The 18,293-nt window shown below is 33.9% G+C and overlaps 1 protein-coding gene across 10 annotated transcripts in view; it reads left to right on the top strand.

The window, feature by feature from the left end:
• USP15 (ubiquitin specific peptidase 15) overlaps positions 1–18,293 on the top strand; it is a 99,245-nt gene that overhangs the window by 59,272 nt on the left and 21,680 nt on the right. For 4 of the 10 annotated variants that reach the window (XM_040982609.1, XM_040982619.1, XM_040982645.1 and 1 more), the window contains exons 7-8: positions 973–1,059; positions 7,405–7,549. In XM_040982609.1, the coding sequence (XP_040838543.1) occupies positions 973–1,059; positions 7,405–7,549 (232 nt within the window). Of the gene's footprint in view, positions 1–972; positions 1,060–2,617; positions 2,653–4,468; positions 4,597–7,404; positions 7,550–17,028; positions 17,059–18,293 lie in introns of those variants that run through there. The other 6 variants (XM_040982663.1, XM_040982680.1, XM_040982672.1 and 3 more) reach the window with 6 other exon arrangements.

Genomic DNA, 18,293 nt, shown 5'->3' with positions numbered 1-18,293 from the left:
CAGGATCCCATGTGGGCACCAGTTTGTATCTTGGCAGCTCCACTTCCCATCCATCTCCCTGTTTGTGGCCTGGGAAAGCAGTCTAGCATGACTCAAAGCCTTGGGACCATGCACCCATGTGGGAGACCTGGAAGAAGTTCCTGGCTCCTGGCTTCAGATCAGCCCAGCTCAGGCTGTTGCAGCCACTTGGGAATGAATCATAGGAGAGAAGAGCTTCCTCTCTGTCTCTTCCTTCTCTCTATATATCTGACTTCCAACAAAATAAATAAAGTTTAAAAAAAAAAAACTTGGCTCTGAAAATTAAAAAGAAAAATCTTGTAGGAAGCTTCCAGTGTTTCATTCATTTAGATGTTTTAACCATAAATATTATCTGTAAAGTGTTGCATGAGTAAAAGCCAATAGTGATTGAGATTTTTTTCAAAGATTCTGAGTTAGTGAAGTATTATAGTAGATTTACACGAAGTATTTTTCTTCCGGTTTTTCAAAGGTCAGTGTGAGCCAAATGTTATTTCTTAAGATTATGTTTAGAATTTTCAAGCTGTTCTATCCCCATTGTCTTAATTTTTAAAACTTGATAACATTTTCATATCTGCTTCAGTCATGTGTACTAGTAGAATGACATGGTACCTACTAATAAAATAAAATATTTTAGGTCCATTCCTTTTGGAAATTCATTGCACCATGTTAGTTATGATTAGCTGAACCAAGAAATCAGTATATTGAATTAGTAGACTTCTATAAGAACAATAAAAAGTTGTATATTCAGTTTGATCTTACAATGCCATTATATTTTAAAAGGGAAAATACACTGGAGTTTGAAAATCGGAGAATATAAAAGTGATTTTGCACATAAAACTGTTTTCCAGCTTTCATTTACTACAACATTGTCATCTGTTAGTTCTTTTCTTTATTTCATAATTAATTTCAAAATCTTCATCTTTTATCTAATTTAACATTTTCATATTTTTAAAGGTCCCCAGGTGCATCCAATTTTTCAACTTTACCAAAGATCTCTCCTTCATCTCTATCAAATAATTATAACAACATCAACAACAGAAAGTAAGCACTGAATCTTAAAGCCTCTTTGTTTAATTGATCGCCCTTTTGTGGTTGCAAAAAATCTCTTGTATCTAAAATTAAAAATAAATCTCACTGCATTCAAATTGGTTAACTTTTAAATTATTGGTCAGTTCTTTATGCGTAATTACAGAAGAAATAAAAAGCATAGTATTAAATTACTTCTTGACTTAGCACATATTTAGAGCTTATTAAAAGAAATAAACCACTTTTAGAATTTCACATTCTAATATTGAAATACACATCCAACTATTAGAACTCAGTTTTGTAATCAAGTGTAAACTTCAGATGTCATTTTAGAGCTCTCTCCTAGAATAGAGTACTCTTACAGGTTGCGACAGTAATTCTCAAATAGAGAACACACACAGAGATTTTTATGTGCATGAAAAAAACCAATCTTTTCCTAAGGGTGTTCAAAGAAACAATTCTCGTACCACACAGTAAATAATAAAATTCAGAATTTTAGAATTTATATTAGTTACAGATATGTGTATGCTATGTTGCCACAAGAAAAAAGTAGAAAGCACTCATTATTTGTTGAGTCTAATGAAATTATGGGGAAAAATGTTTGTTCTCTTCTGGGTTGTGTGGGTATTTTGTAGTTAATATATTCACAGTGTTTAGTTAAATGATGTCACAGTTTTTCAAGCTCATAAATGACATCTGATTTTTCCTGTAAGCTAATTGTGAAATAATCTTCAAAATAACACTATTGACATTATAATTAATTTCCCCTTAGGAAACATGTTTTGGGGAATAAAATTTAACAAAATATTTCTTACACTTGAATTAAATAGGGTACAATAGCCAAAATCATTTTGGAATCAAAAAATAATGAAAAGTGATTTGTCCCACTGGTTATCACAACTTACTAGAGAATTCGGTGTAGCATGGACCAAGAATATGCCTCCAGGGCAACGGAACCACAGAGAACTCAAAAACGGACGTTTGTATATTTTATTCTAGACTAATAAAGAATAAGCAGATCATCTGTAAACTGTTATTGAGAACATTGCATCACTGTAGAGAATCCAAGAAAACTGTCAGGAAAATAAATGGGAAAAAGTACTAGTTACAAATTATAACCTTTTTTAAGATGTCAGGGTCTAGAGAAATGTGAAAAAAATTTGAAAACAATTAGAAAATAAACAAATGGCCCAGAAATAAAGGATACGTTTGTAAGAGTTTATTAGAAATGTATAATTAAAAGCATAAATAATATTTCCTCTTTCTTATAAAAATTTGCCAGTGTGAAAATTTTTGACCTTGGACACTGTTTCTTTAAAAAAAAATCACAAAATGATTTGTGCAGCCTAGCTATTAAAATTACGTTGTAAATATAACAGTGAAATCTTGAAGACACTGTGAATATCTAGAATTAGTTTTATATATTCTCTTTAAAATGCATATTCATATGACAAAAGAGTTTAAAACAATCCTCAAGTATAATTTGGTTGCATTTTATATGATTTACTTTAATTCATCAAAACCAATCTTTTAATAGGAGATAAAATATTGCTTGTCTTTCTACCAATTGCAGGTGGCTCCATTTACTATAAAAGAATTCATTTACAGGTATAATATGTATTTGTAGTCATGCTTTGGAGAGATTTTTTTTTTTAACTTTATGTAAACTGTATTGGATATAGACTGTATTTTGATCAAATTTACCATATGAGAAGTCTTCAAAAAGTTCATAGAAATGCATATTAAGACTGCATGAATTTCACAGGTTTTTTGACACAAAAATAAATTTATCTTATAATGAGATTTTTCTGTGAACTTTTTTGAAGTAATCTTGTATTAGTATATGTGGTCTGGTGTGTCTGTTTTTGTCTTATTTCCCCTTCATAGTAGAACGTAATGGTGCAATCTGGTCTTGGGACTTGTTGTTGCACAGGTGATTCTGAGGAATTGGAGTCTTAAGTTTTGGAACAAGTTTACTTGTTCTATGGCTAGTTTACGTTTTTTATCTTATCAGTCCGATTTTGACTCAAAATAGTCTTTACACGTTAATCACTTTTAATAGTGAAAAGTTCAGTTTTTGGTCACATAAAAGTAATTTTTATGAATGAATTTATTCTTAGTAAGGTACAAAATTAAAGCATTTATACATAGAATGCCTATTTTGCTGCTTTTAATCTTTAAAAACTTGAGTTAATACCACTATATTTATATGAATAATCATTTTATATAAAATTTTTTTAAATTTTTATTCACCTTGTTGAAAAAAGTAGCAGCTTAAGACTTCAGACTGAAAGAGCATAGTTTTTTTAAGTGTGTGAAGTAGGTAATGACTAAGTGTATTTTTGAAAGTTCATATATGTGAAAATATCCCAAAAGTATAAATTATATATTAAAAACAGTAGTTATAATATGTGAGTTTATGTGAAATATATTTTCAGATTTAAGACTTGAGTAACTATTCAACACTTTTATTCATTACTAAAATACAAGTTTTCATTCTGAGAAATAAGAATATTTCACTTAAGCATAATTCAAGTTTTATTGAAGAATATTAATTATAAATTAACTTCTGGAAACTAGGGTTTTTGGCTTTTTAGAATAATCTATGTGTTAATCCTTGTGTATCTGTATATGATTCATTTATAATTTATGTGTATTTTTTATGTCTGCCAGATTCTTATTCTGGTAATGGTTCTATTACCTATGTTTTATTAATACTACTTTCAGAAATATTTTCAGTGTATAAATGGTCCAACTTTGGCAGTCCACATCAGAACACATTTCAATTTTTTTAATTAATTCGTTTGAATCTGTTATTTGCAGTGGAAGTGATTCCCTGTGTGAGATTAAGCAGTCAGTAGGAACTGTGGATGTGGAGGACTACCAGAGCTAGCTATCTAACTCTTGATAAGTTGTTTAGTTGAAACCATCATTTCACTAACTGCAAAGTGGGCATAATTGTAGTTCTGAGAGTTAAATAATACATTTGTGATATTTTTAATGTTAAATATCAATGCTGATTAAAAAACCAATCTAAACATTTTGTACAAAAGATTTAGATTACAAAGACAATTGTGTTTATAATATCTTCATTAAAGAGCATAGATTTATAACATAGAATTAACCTAGTATAAGATTAGGATTTTCATTAATATTTCTTTATTTTTGCAAAACACCATAACCTTCTAAGAAAAATCTGTATGAAAAAGTTAGTAGAAAATAGTCATGAGATGTGATAGAGACAGATCATCTTCAGGGTGTACATTTCTGGTTATTTCGTTAAAATATTTAAACAACTGCTGGTTGACAAAGTATAATACCTGTTTTAGAATACACCTAACATGTAGATATCTTTTAAGGATTCCAGTTTTTAAAACCAGAAATCAAAATTATTTTGCAAATAAGTTTTTTGTTCATTTCACAGTAAATAAGAATTCCTGTCCCATCAAATTCCATCATGGTGCTGCAAAGAAGAGCAGAGCTTCCAGCATCCTTCTATGTTACATGCAGGAAGAGTCAGATGTCTGAATAAATACTTTTAGAATGAGCTTATAAATGTGCTTTTTGGTTTTTTATTTGTGTGTAGTGTGTATGTGTTTGCGTGCAGTGTGTACATGTTTGCGTGTTTGTGTGTATGTGTGGGCATGAGCATGTATTTGGGCATGCTTTCCCTGTATCTGGATGGTTAAATTATAATACAGTTTTGCCACTGGAATAATTGGAAGGTGTAGAATGAGTAGGAAATGCAGACCTTACATTTTTATAGTAACATAAATTATCTTAATTTTTATTATAACCAATAATAATACAATAATAAGCGGGGTTTTGTTGTTGTTAAGCTTTTTGTTCTCATCACACAGCAAATTCATTAATCCAGTCATGATTGGTTGTGTTTCGGGTTGCTAGTAGGTACTTTAAATATTGTTAGTTATTATGAATGTGAAATAAAATATAACTCACAGGGATCACATCTACAAGAAAAGAAGATACTTGAATCCTATTATTATTATGCTTTACAAGTTTTTACTTTAGCGCAAAACAGATAAATAGCGACAACATGAGCATATCTAAATTTGAATTATCGGGGATTTAAGCCCTGCTATATTTGTTTAATCTTAGTGTGGATTGCCTTGTTAGGAGTTGATCTTTTTGGTGTGTGATGGAAAGAGCGAATGTGAAAACATCAGAAAGCTAGCTTTGTTTGTGTATAATTGTAGGTTGATACAGTTTTTGTGATTTACCTGTTTGTTGTTTATGTGTGCGTGTTTAGTAAAGGCTTTGTTAGAACAGGCAGTATAACAGTATTCATTTAAAATTATTTAATAAAGTGAATATATGTGATATGAAATTATAAACTGAAACATTTGGATACTTTTTAAGATTTATTTATTCACTTGGGAGAGTTACAAACAGAGCTCTGCCATCAGCCAATTTATTCCCCCACCTGGTGGCAGTGGACAACACTGAGCCAGGCGGGAGCAAGAAGCTTCGTCCAGGTCTTGCACATGGGTGGCAGGGGCGCAAGAACTTGGACTATCTTTCATGACTTTTCCCAGGCCACTATCAGGGACCTGAGACATGAGCTGGAAGCTAATGGGGTTTCTGATATTGCGGGCAATAGCTTGACATACTGTGCCACAATGCTAGTCTTTGAAGTAAGACCAGGAAAATTGCAGCCCATTGAGATTGTTGGAATTACAGACTCGTTATGTTTGCTTATAAAACTTATTTACATAAATCATCATTTGCTTTTAGCATCTAATGATGCACTGTAAAGCAGTGCATCAAATTTAATAATCTTGATTCTCATCAGATTTGTTCTAATGAATAAATAATGATTGAAATATGCTACTGAGTTATATCCAAAAGTATCCTATTATATAAGAGGTCCTACTAAGGAAAGAGCAAGTATTTGGCCTAGTAAATATTACACTAAATAAGATATCCAGCATCACATATTTGCTGAACCTGTTTTTGATCCCTGGCTCTGACTCATAAAGGCACTTCCTGGTAATGAATGCCCTGAGATGTTTTGGTGATAGCTCAAATACTTAGGTTCCTTCTGCCAACTTGGGAGAGTTGATTGAACTCTTAAACTCTTAGCTTCTGCCCCTGCTGTGCAACCATTTGAGAAGTAAAGCAGCAGATGGAAGTTCTCCATTTTTCTTTCGGAGAATATATTGGTTAGTTGATTGAATGACTTAAGAATAAACAAAAGGGAGAATCCATTATTTCCACTAAATTATTTTTTATATGTATCATATATTTGCGTCTTTGCTCTTTTTCAAATTATCATGTTTTTCAGATTTTAAAAGATGATGGGGATTTTTTAAAGAGTAACATTTATGGGGTTGATGCTGTGGCATAGTGGTAGAGCTGCCGCCTGCAGCACACATCCTCTGTGGGTGCTGGTTTGTATTTAGCTGCTGCATTTCTGGTCCAGCTCCCTGCTAATGTGCCTGCCAAAGCAGTGGGGAATGACTCAAGTACTTGGGTCCTGCACCCACGTGGGAGACCCAGAAGGATCTCCTAGCTCTTGGCTTTAGTCAGGCTCAGCCCCAGCCATCCGCAGCCATTTGAAAAGAGAACTAACAGGTGGAAGATCCCTCTCTGCTTTTACCCTCTACATCTCTGTAACTCTGCTTTTCAGATAAATAAAATAAATATTTTTCAATTAAAAAGATGAACAGTACAAATTATCCTGAGATTATATTTGTCTGGTTAAATAAACTGTATTATTCTAACAAGCTAGAAGAAAGAAAAGACAGATAATACTGGGATGTACTTGCGTATAGAACAATACTTGAATTCCTGAATCCAGGTTGGTTGATTGAATGCTAGATTTTGCTCATCTATTACAAGCCATAAATAAAATCTTCAGTGCATCAGAACAGTGATGTCACAGTAGCCTTGGGAATCTCTCCCCAAGCTTTTTCTATTACTATACATTTAGTTACATTCCTGTTGCTATAATGTACATTCCTATTACTGTAACATTTTGTTATAGTATAAGGAAGCAAATGGACCATAAATTAGATGATTTATTGCTGTGGGTGGTGCTTAAAATCTAAATGTTTTAAGTTTGATGGAACAACAAAAATGGAGCAAGCTGTGAGGTTGCTCCAGTTAATCAAGGGTAGATTTGTATTGGTTGGTGTGATACATGATGCGCTGATTTTATTGACTGGGTAAAAGGTACCTTAATCCAGGGCATTTTGTTGTTGTTGAGATTCACATCTTTAAAAGTACCCAAACTGAGTGCTTTATAAAAGAAATTTAATGTTGATAACTCTGTCATGAAGCACTCTTCATTAAAACCATGATATAATTGGCTGCATTATGAATTTTTTTGTCTTCCAGTGTGAAAAATTCAAATTACTGTCTCCCTTCATACACTGCTTATAAGAGCTATGACTATTCAGAACCTGGAAGGAACAATGAACAGCCAGGCCTCTGTGGCCTAAGTAACTTGGGAAATACATGTTTCATGAATTCAGCTATTCAGGTAGGTCTCCTAACAAAGTTGTGTTACCCAGAAATCATTAATTCAGGCACAGTGTAGTTGGATTTTTCATGTCCAAACGTGAGTATTTTATGTGTTTTGAGTTTTTACATTGTACTAGTAGATTTAAACATGCACATTTGACTCATCCATTCTACTACAGGTTGTAAGTATTACATTTCACTCTATTAGGTGATGTGATTGATTACATTTTAAAAGATTGCATGTCACTTCATTCAGAAATATAACCCTCAAAACAAAATTTGGGTTCCCAGAAAAGAAACAAAAATGGAAGCTATTGGTATCGCTAACCTCAGTTGCCTTTTTTTTTTTTTAACCATAACGGAAAATTAAGATTTTAAAAACGGAGAACTTCATGAGCCTACTTTTATATTCATAGTGTAACAAATTACTTTCCATGAAATATCTTTTATATATTGGAGCTGTAGGAGATTAGTGCCCTTTCCCCTTCCTGTTTTTTTATCTCCATGAAGCTTTCTTCCTGTAATTGCCTTTTCCTACATAACCTTTTAACTATTCCTATCTTTGATTCTAAAGAAATGATTTTTTTATATCATCACCATATATAAAATTAGAGCTGGTTATTTCATTTCTCCGTTGCAGATCAAACTCTGGGCATAGAAGCCCCCAAACTAATAGAACATTCTTGATACATGAATTTTAACATTATTGTCCTTTTGGTAAATTTTGAATTCTTATGTTTAAGTCCAAAGATCTGTTCTGTATTCATATGGTAATACTGAATCAGGAAAACTCAGGAAGCAACTCCCAAAGAGATTAAATGCACAGTAAGGATTGATGCGGATATTACTGCACGTTCTGACACAAGAACAGGATGTCTCCACTGCCTGATACCCTAAACGATGTTTTATACATTATCATACATCCAGTTACATCCTAATTTAGGAATTGCCTTAAACTTCAGCCATCACAACTCTGTTTATATTTAACATTGCTGCATAGCTTTGACTTAAATGTAGTGCTATGCTGCTCTCTCCTTGAGGAACTTTCCTATTTTATTTAAGTTAAACAACAATAAATTTAAATGAGTATAGCTTCAATCAAAAAAAGAAACACTTTACCCCCCAACACATAAAACAAATTCTTAAAATGGCTTGTTCTGAAGAAATGAGATAATATGACTAGCTAAAAATTTGAACTGCATCTTTCTAGGCCAAATTCTTGGCCTAATCTAAATTGTAGATCTCAGTTATTTGCGTTCCTTCCACATATGGGACAAAAATTGCAAACTATCTCAACAAATGTTAAATCTTCTATCAGATGACGAGAAGGGCCACACCTGTCTTACGTTAGAATCACCTAACATGGTATCAGGGTTTTACTGTTCCCTTTGTTTAGGTTAGAGGGACAAGTGTCCCATTTCTGAAAAAAGAGAGAAGATTGAAAAAGCAGGACCTACATTCTCAGGCAGATGATTTTAGGAAAGAGTGAATATAATATAGTTTGCAAGAATTTTGTAATCAGAACTGGGGTAGAAATGGTATCCTTTGTATATATTGGCAAGCAACTTCTTGTCATAAATAGTTTGCCTTTCTTAATCTTGTGTGGGGAGAGAGAATCTGATTTGTGTGTTCTTTAGGATTAACACTTATTTTCAAATTAGTGTAGACTGGAAGATGTTTTGTCTGTCCCCGATTCTATAATGGTAAAAATTACATGAATCATCATATAAAAGTGTACTGCTTTAAGGCACTGTAGATAATTAGCCTCTGACTCTAAAATCAGAATGTTTTTACATTACCCTAGCTGTAAAAGATCAATGCAAATTTAATAATATAGTTGTGTTCCACTACATCCCATATCCACATCACCAGATTCAACCAGCTGTGAAAAGTATTTCAGATAAAAAAGGTTTTGAACATGTGCACATTTTTTTCATCATTATCTAAACAATGTGATGTAGTGACTACTTACATGTAGTTTACACTTCATTAGGTGTTGATATGCACATGCTGTGTTATTTTACATGAGAGATTTCAACATCAATAGATTTAGATATTTGTGGGTTTTGTGGAGCTAATCTCCAATAGATATAAGCGAAGTATTGCATTACAGAGATGACCTGTTACACCTGCAGTTATAATTTGACAGAGTGTCTTATGTTGGTTTTAATAAAGATTTTTATTTTTTTGAATGGAAAATGTATGAAACGGCAGTCTGTAGTCGATCATCATGAAAATAGAGATTTGCTTCCCAACACCATTCTCTCAGAAAAAGAGAGAAAAAAAACTTTACAAGTTTATTTTCTGCTATTTAAGATGAAACAGCTTGTTTTCTTGATGTCATAACATGTTAAGATACATTTTCTTCCTTTATTAAGTGGACACTAAACTATTTTGGGCTTATAGTCTAAACTGAGATTTGATATTATTGAATACTCACTAGATTAGGAGGAGTTTGGATGAGAGATTCTTAGGAAAGTGACATTAAATCCTTCTCAGGACCTTGTTTTCTTGTCTTGTGCCTGTTTCTATTAAATTTTCATTTAGATTTCAGTAAGTTAAAGCCATGATTACTGAAAATCCCTCATCTGTTTTTTTTTGTTTTGTTTTCGTTAATATTGATATGGTCAATCTTTCTGTTTTAGTTTGTAAGTAGATTATGATAATGTTTGTTAAAAAGGATTAACTTCATGTGTATCATCGACTTGGCAATCATAGATGTTTTGATGCATTATTCTTAGTACTGTGTATGTTGGTGTCAGTTACTAAATATTGTCAGTGTTTCTTAGCAGTTACTTATCAGCTATGTTATTCCAGGCAGGGAGAATAGCAGTGATTTTGTTACTGATACCAGATTATTCAATTAATAATAGACAGCAAGATCTCATATAAACCTGTTTGAAACATGACTGCCCCACTATGAATCCTATGGCCTGCTTTACAGGATGCAAGTTGGTCTTCAAATTGTTTTGTTTTGTTTAGGAAAGTTCGTTAATTTTATTTGAAAAAGATGAGACAGAGGTCTTCCATCTGCTGGTTCACTTCACAAATGGCCCCTATGGATTAGTTGGCTGGGAGCCAGAAACTTCTTCTGGGTCTCCAATGTGAGTGCAGGGGCCCACGGATTTGAACCATCTGCGGCTGCTTTCCCAGGCCATCAGTAGAGAGCCAGATTGGAAGTGGTTCAGCTGGGACATGAACATCATACCCATTTGGAACACTGGTACTGCAGTTAGAGGATTAGCTTGTTATGCCACTGCACTAGCCCCGCAAATCATTTTCACTCTTAATACCCTCTGCACTGAGATCTATGAATTTGGGCATAAGTATCTCCACTAATGACAAAAGTTAGGGAAGGAACGTTTAAGCAACTTACTAGGTTTTTATGCAGAATTTGAGATAAATGTTTCTTAAACACAACTAATCAGTACAGGAATGCCATTAATGTTTTGTTTTATTGTAAAGACGTATACATAACAAAGTACTATATTTTAGCTACTTTCAAGTATACAATTCTGACATTAAGTCTGTTCACATTGTTATATAGCCATAAAAGATGTTCTTACTTTGATGCCAAATATACTGCTATCCCCTAAGACAGTAGTGTTTGCAGATCATTCAAAACAATTTCTCAAAGAAGTGGTATGTATACTTATTCACTTGATTTAAGATTGCTCAAAATAATCACTTCTTTTAGAATTGCCATCATTTTTCTTGGGTAAAGCTTATAATAAATGTGTCAGTGGAAAAAATCAACTTCTCTTGTAGTAGGAAAAAAGGAAGATATTATGAAATCAAGTGTGTCTTGATTATGTGTAACCTCCACTAGCCTCAAAATAAATGACTAGTGTTAATCTCATGTGAAATTCATATCAATTTAAAATCGTACAAATTGGTCACTTGAGATTTTTTCCCCCGATGGTGTTCCAAGACATAAAAATATGTAACAGTTCACCTAGTGTTGGACAAAAGAAAGAACAAAAGAGTTAAGCACGATTGAATTATTTTCCTTTTTATTTTTGTTAGTAGCCAATTTATTTATCTGACCCAACAAAAAATCCATTGAGTCTCTGCTGTGTGCCAAGCATTGTTGTGCACATTGGTGATACAGAGGTTAAAAAGTGAGTGCCTGTCCTTTAGAACTTAGAGAGGCTTGTACAAATCAATAAGATCTATAATAAACCAGTCAGCATGATGAGCAAAATGTCATGGAAGCAAAACAAAGAGAGCCATCAAGAAAATACATGAGTCTTGACAGAGTTGGGTTTTAATTTTGTCTGGTAAACTTCATTACTATCCATAGTGACGTGCTAATCATAAAAGAATTACCAGAAGCACAGACTACAGCATTGTTACTCTCACCACAGATCGCTGTAGCCAAATTTTATTTTGTTCCAGCAGAAAACATGCTGTTTATATGATCAGAAAGCATTTATCACAATTTCATATATGCTATTATGGTTTTATTCACTAGTGTTCCAGCTCTAAAAACAAAAGTATCAAAAATATGAACAGTATATAATGCTGGTTCATAATGCCTCAGGGATTTACCAAATTTTATATATACCAGATAATACTGCCTTAATTGTATTTTAGATTTGATATGTAATTAAAACATTGCAAATAATTCCTAGGGCTTTTCTAAATATCTGTATGTTGCCAAGAGGAATTTCAGTCTTTAATATAGTTTTGACAAAAATGTTACTGTTTATAATAAAAATCTTAGTAATAAAGCATACTCTGATTCCTCTTAAACTTAGTACCATACCAAAATGTATGTTATGATTATGCCACCACCTTCAGGGACCCTCTGTTACCTTTCTGACAGTTTGTTCCAGGCCTTTAACCTCACCTGTCACCTCTTTTCAGCAGATTTATAAAGCAAGTCTTTATTTGAATTACAGGGTGAAGTGAAGGGATCTTAAAAGGATGATCTGTACTTCCAGCTTTCTCATCTTGAATTTGATTAGCCCTCTTCTCATTGCAATCAGCACTGCTTAAATATGAATCCTGTTTTTGCTCTTTGTAACTTGTGTGACTTTGAATAAGAAACTTAGATTCTTCATGTATTAAATTTATATAAAATACTTAAGTATTGTTTGGCCCATAGTGAAATATGAATTAACTACTGATCACCATTATTACTGTGACCCTCATACCACCTCACGGAAATTGCCTTTGATAAGGTCATGCTTGTCCTTATTTTTGCTAGGTTCCTTGTAGCCCTTTTATCATTGATAAGTTGATACCTATATTATGACAAATTGCAAATCTTTTTCAACCATAATTCTCCCTCCTGAGTTATCCTCCAATAAGCAACTGTCATTCCTACCAAGATGCCTACAAATAACTCAAGCTCAGTATATCTTATAAGACTAATTCTGATTCTTTTATTTCTTACAACTGTCCACATGGCAACCTAAGTCAAATACCTAAAGCTTCTACCAAATTCTGTTCCTCCCACCTCTCAAATACCACTTATATTTGCCCTTCTTTGCCACAAATATGTTTTTTCATTACTTAAGCATTCTCTGTGCACGACTGAAATAAATCTCTAAATCATCTTTCCATTCTCAGCATTTCAGTCCACTTAATACACTAATTTCAGATTAATGTTTAAAAGTAAATATGACTTTTAAACTATCAAGATATTAGACTTCAAACTTGTTTTCTGTTACAATATAAAATTGAAACTGGACACTACCTGGTTACCTCCGTACCCAAATTTATTTTCAGTTCTTAGAATTCTTTAAGTTAGACCCCGCACAGTAGCATAGCAGCTAAAGTCCTCACCTTGCACATGCCAGGATCCCATATGGGCACTGGTTCTAATCCCAGCAGCCCCACTTCCCATCCAGCTCCATGCTTGTGGCCTGGGAAAGCAGTGGAGGACGGCCCAAAGCCTTGGGATCCTGTACCCACATGGAAGACCTGGAAGAGGCTCCAGTCTCCTGGCTTTGGATTGGCTCACCTCTCACCGTTGTGGCCCCTTGGGAAGTGAATCACCAGACGAAAGAACTTCCTCTCTATCTCTCTCTCCTCCCTATATATCTGACTTCTCAATTAAAGAAAAAAATAATCTTTTTAAAAATTCTTTAAAAAAAAAAAGATTTATTTACTTATTGGAAAGTCTGATATACAGAGAGGAGGAGAGACAGAGAGGAAGATCTTCCATCCGATGATTCACTCCTCAAGTGAGTGCAACGGCTGATGCTATGCCGATCTGAAGCCGGGAACCAGGAACTGCTTCCGGGTCTCCCACGCGGGTGCAGGGTCCCAAAGCTTTGGGCCGTCCTCGACTGCTTTCCCAGGCCACAGGCAGGGAGCTGGATGGGAAGTGGAGCTGCCGGGATTAGAACCGGCACCCATATGGGATCCTGACGTGATCAAGGCAAGGACTTTAGCCACTAGGCCATGCTGCTGGGCCCTAAAAGATTCTTTAACTTTGTAATCTCTTCCCTAGTTGCCTTTCCTGCACCTCCTCTATCCGTTCTTTGGGGCAATAACTAATTACTCCATTAGATTCATGAAAGGAGAGGCTGTTTTTATTTTCATTTATATTCTTAACATTAAGTAAAATGCCAAGTAACAGTAAATTCTTTAGAAAAGTGTTTCTCCAAGCATGTTTACTGACAAAACAGTACTGGTAAACAGTGAAACAAGTACAAGTAGAGAAATAGTGTTCACAAATGTCTAGGGCAACTTGTGTAATTTTGTATATTAATGCTAATAAAAATAGGCTTAATTTCACTTTTCTAGTGCTTTATTAGTTGTATTGTACAAAAGAGTCAGGATCACGATGATTTGAAGCTTTTTTAATACTGTTTTCTTCTACACAAATGGTTTGAGAAGCCCTGAATTAGAAAAATCCTCTTGCCAAAACTGTTTGGAACTTATTTTGTAACATGACTATTTTTTTTTTTAAAGATTTATTTTTATTATTTTTTCATTGGAAAGGCGGATATACAGAGAGGAGAGACAGAGAGGAAGATCTTCTGTCCGATGATTCACTCCCCAAGTGAGCGCACTGGCAGATGCTATGCCGATCCAAAGCCAGGAGCCTCTTCCGGGTCTCCCACGCGGGTGCAGGTTCCCAAAGCTTTGGGCCGTCCTCGACTGCTTTCCCAGGCCACAGGCAGGGAGCTGGAAGGGAAGTGGAGCAGCTGGGACACAAACCACAGCCCATATGGGATCCCGGGCGTGCAAGGCGAGGACCTTTAACCACTTGCGCCACCGTGCCGGGCCCAACATGACTATTTTTAGAACTATCTAAAATACAAAAAAAAAAGCTAATTTTTTAAAAAGCAATAGATCTCATATGTATTTACTTATTGCAGCTGAATTGTTTCTAGTGTATCTTACGTCCTTCAAACTTAACCAACCACTCTGTCTCTTAGATTGGACTGCCTTGTTAATCACTACTAGGCTTTATTAGTACTTTAGTGCTTCACAGTGCAAATTTTTTACATAAAAATAATTGGGAACACTCAAGCTAGCACATATTCAACTTATTGTCATTTATGGGTCTAGTATAATGAAATGATATAGGAAAGTAATATAAAGATAATAGTTAAACTTTAAGATTTTTTTCTGCTATCCCATCCTGTAACATACCTTTTCAAGAAAGCCAAAAAGTTAATAAAGTACACAATTCTAAATAAACAAAATTTCTGTACTGCAAATAATATGGAAAGGACTTAGCGTGAAAAAAAAAAAAAAGTTGAAGAGCCATTAATTTTTCCTGGATTCTTTGTCAAGTTTACCTGAACAGTTACTGCTAACCTTTATTTCATTATGATGTGGGTTGTTTTTGTTTTTGTAAGATTTATTTTAGGAGAGGCAGATAGAAAGATCTACCATCCGCTGGTTCATTCAAAGTAAGCCAAAGCCAGGTGGCAAGAGCCTCTTCCAGGTTTCTCATGCAGGTACAGGGTCCCAAGACTTTGCTTGGGCTGTCCTTGAATGCTTTCCCAGGCCACAAGAAGGGAGCTGGATGGGAAGTGGAGCAGCTGGAGCATGAACCAGTACCCATATAGGATCCCAGCACATGCAAGGCAAGGACTTTAGCCACTAACCTACCCTGCTGGGTTCAATAATGCATTTTTAAATTATTCATGCAGTATAAGATATGCTTAACATCAAAATTAAAATGCATAGACTACAGTTCTTTAACATATCACTGAATATTGTTTCTTAATGTTATTAGAACCATTTGGTTCTAAGACCTCATCTAAACATGCCTTACCTGAAGTTTATGGCTTCAGTGGTGATATAAAATCACTATCAAAGAGACTTTCAAATTTATTTTTACATAAATAGGTATTTTTCAGTATGAAAATGAGTGGCATTAACATAGCCATGAATTCTTTAGTTACAGTATTTCTTACCACAAGTGACAGAGTAGTAGTCTTTTTGACAAATTGAGACTTACTCTTCCTCAGTCCTGTAGATGGCACGGGGGGTGAAGGATTGATGTTAGTAGCCCATGTGTTAGTTTCCATTGGTTCCTATAGTTGTAAGAATCTATATAAAAGTTCTTCTTTGAAGAAGAAATACCATAAAATTTGAAGGAAGGGGAAACAATGGAAATTTTAAGTGCAGTTTAATTTCATTCATGTCTGAAGCACAGAGGTCAGTTTATGATATATAATAAAATTGTTAGAAATACCTTAGCTCAATTCAAAAATTTTGTCTTAAAACCACATGTACTTTATGTAAAATATCAGCATTTTACGTGGAGTGTACAGATTCTTCCCCGACTACCAGATGGGAGGTGGGGAGGCAAGGATCCAAGGCAAAATGGAAGTTTAAAAAAAAAAACAGTAAGGTTATATCCATTCATATTTTACTTGCATACGTTTTTTCTTTTTAAATATCTTGTGGAAAGAATGGAAATTTGAAGCCAAATACAGCTATACTAGTATTCACTTGGACAATTGGAATTCTTTGGAGTTGATCTCCGAAATCTAATGAATCTTAGGGGAAAAGAAAGCTGTAACAAAAATATGAAGTATCTCAGTTTTAGCCTACGCCATCACGCTGAGCCCAGAAAGTATCTCATTTTTAATACCTACTTAATACTGAGACACATTTGTAATAATTGATGATAAAAGATTACATCAGACTTATCCTTTGTAATTTACTGTCTGATTACAGAACTTGAGACCAATCGTACAATTAGAATGCTTTGGAATTATAATTTCCGAATGTTTGTGCTGTTGTCATTACAAACTGGAAAACAATTCATGTGGCATATATGAAAATTCTTTATCCACCTTAGAGTACGCTACATTGACATTAACTGGACTACGTTAGGCTTTAAAATAAGAATCTATAATTTTTAGATTGGGTTTTGTATTTAGTAATGGGCAGTTTGAAGATGTGACTATTGTAAGAGTTTTGAGTGGCATTACATTTTCATCAGTTTACAGAATGAGCTACACAACTCAAAAGCTTTAGGTAATCAAAAATTTAAGTTTGTTTTCTTTCCTGTTCTAGTTACCGGTTTACTAAACTAGTGAGCATACATGAGCACTTGAGAATTGGGATTCTGGAGCACCTCAACAGAAAGGGAGTGGTTCATATTCAGCATTACAAAAGACAACTTACTCTTTTTGAAGGGGATTACTTTGACTATTTTCCAGGTACTGGGGAAATTCCAGATTCATTACAAGTTATGGTATGGCTATTACATATTCATTTCCTGAAATAAATTGAATACACACTTGAGATTTTGTTATGTGTAGAAATTTGACTCCATTTTTTTTGCAAGTTGTACTTAGAGTACAAAATTGAGATTCTTTTCATTTGTCATTTGTATTTTTTCAGAGAACCCCAGAAATATCAGTTTCATTGATCAGAACATAGTGGAAGAACATCTTAAAAGTAATATAGGACCAATAGGATTTATGCCTGTGTGTATAAATAAAAGTGTGCCAGGCAGTCCCATCCTACCAATAGTGAAAATTATATAAAATTCATGATCTGTCTCATATAAGATTCCAGTTGCCTAATTTCCAGTTATATAAGGACATTTATGACTAGAGATTTTTTTTCTAGAAAATTAATAATTTATAAAATACTTGAGTTACACATTTCTTATTGAAATAATTCTTCAGGATTTGTACTACATATAAATTGCATGCATTGAACTATGTAGCAGAATACCCATTTGTTGGGACATCTGATTTATTTAGAACTATTCCCTGTAAAATTTTTTATGTCTTCTTCAAGATTGAAAATTTAGGGGAAAAATCTTTCATAAAATATTTCCTTTACATGAATTTTAATTATGTACATTTATCTTGTTAATTGTTGGCCCTTCACAGTAGTCCTTTTCGCTCATTAGGATAACCTCTTCAGGCATTATTTGTACTTGTAGAAATTCTGGATAAGTTAGTATTGTAAAATGGACAGTTCAGATCTCCATTTCCTGCTGCTCCAGGTGCTCATACCATATGAATTTTCATTCATCCAACCTACATACCTTTGTTCAGTGTAACATACAGTGTTATACTTTCATATATAAAATTACATATTCAGGCACAAGTAGAGAAGCACAAAGCCACTTTAAGAAACAGATACTGAAAAGTCAATTCTTATCAAATAGCTGGCTTTTGTGTACATCAGGTGTTGTTAACATTCCTAGTGGATCAAAAACTCTTGGGTAGCTTATATCCTGATAAATCCACCCAGTCATTCAATGATGAAATCTAAATTAATGATTGACATAAGTCTATCATATAATAAGAGTGTATTTCGGT

The sequence above is a fragment of the Ochotona curzoniae genome, unplaced genomic scaffold (assembly GCF_017591425.1).
Source record: "Ochotona curzoniae isolate NIBS_2020 unplaced genomic scaffold, NIBS_Ocur_1.0 contig_1014, whole genome shotgun sequence".
Classification (NCBI taxonomy): domain Eukaryota; kingdom Metazoa; phylum Chordata; class Mammalia; order Lagomorpha; family Ochotonidae; genus Ochotona; species Ochotona curzoniae.
The sequence above is the reverse complement of the archived record's forward strand: the minus strand, read 5'-3'. Positions and strand labels throughout refer to the sequence as shown.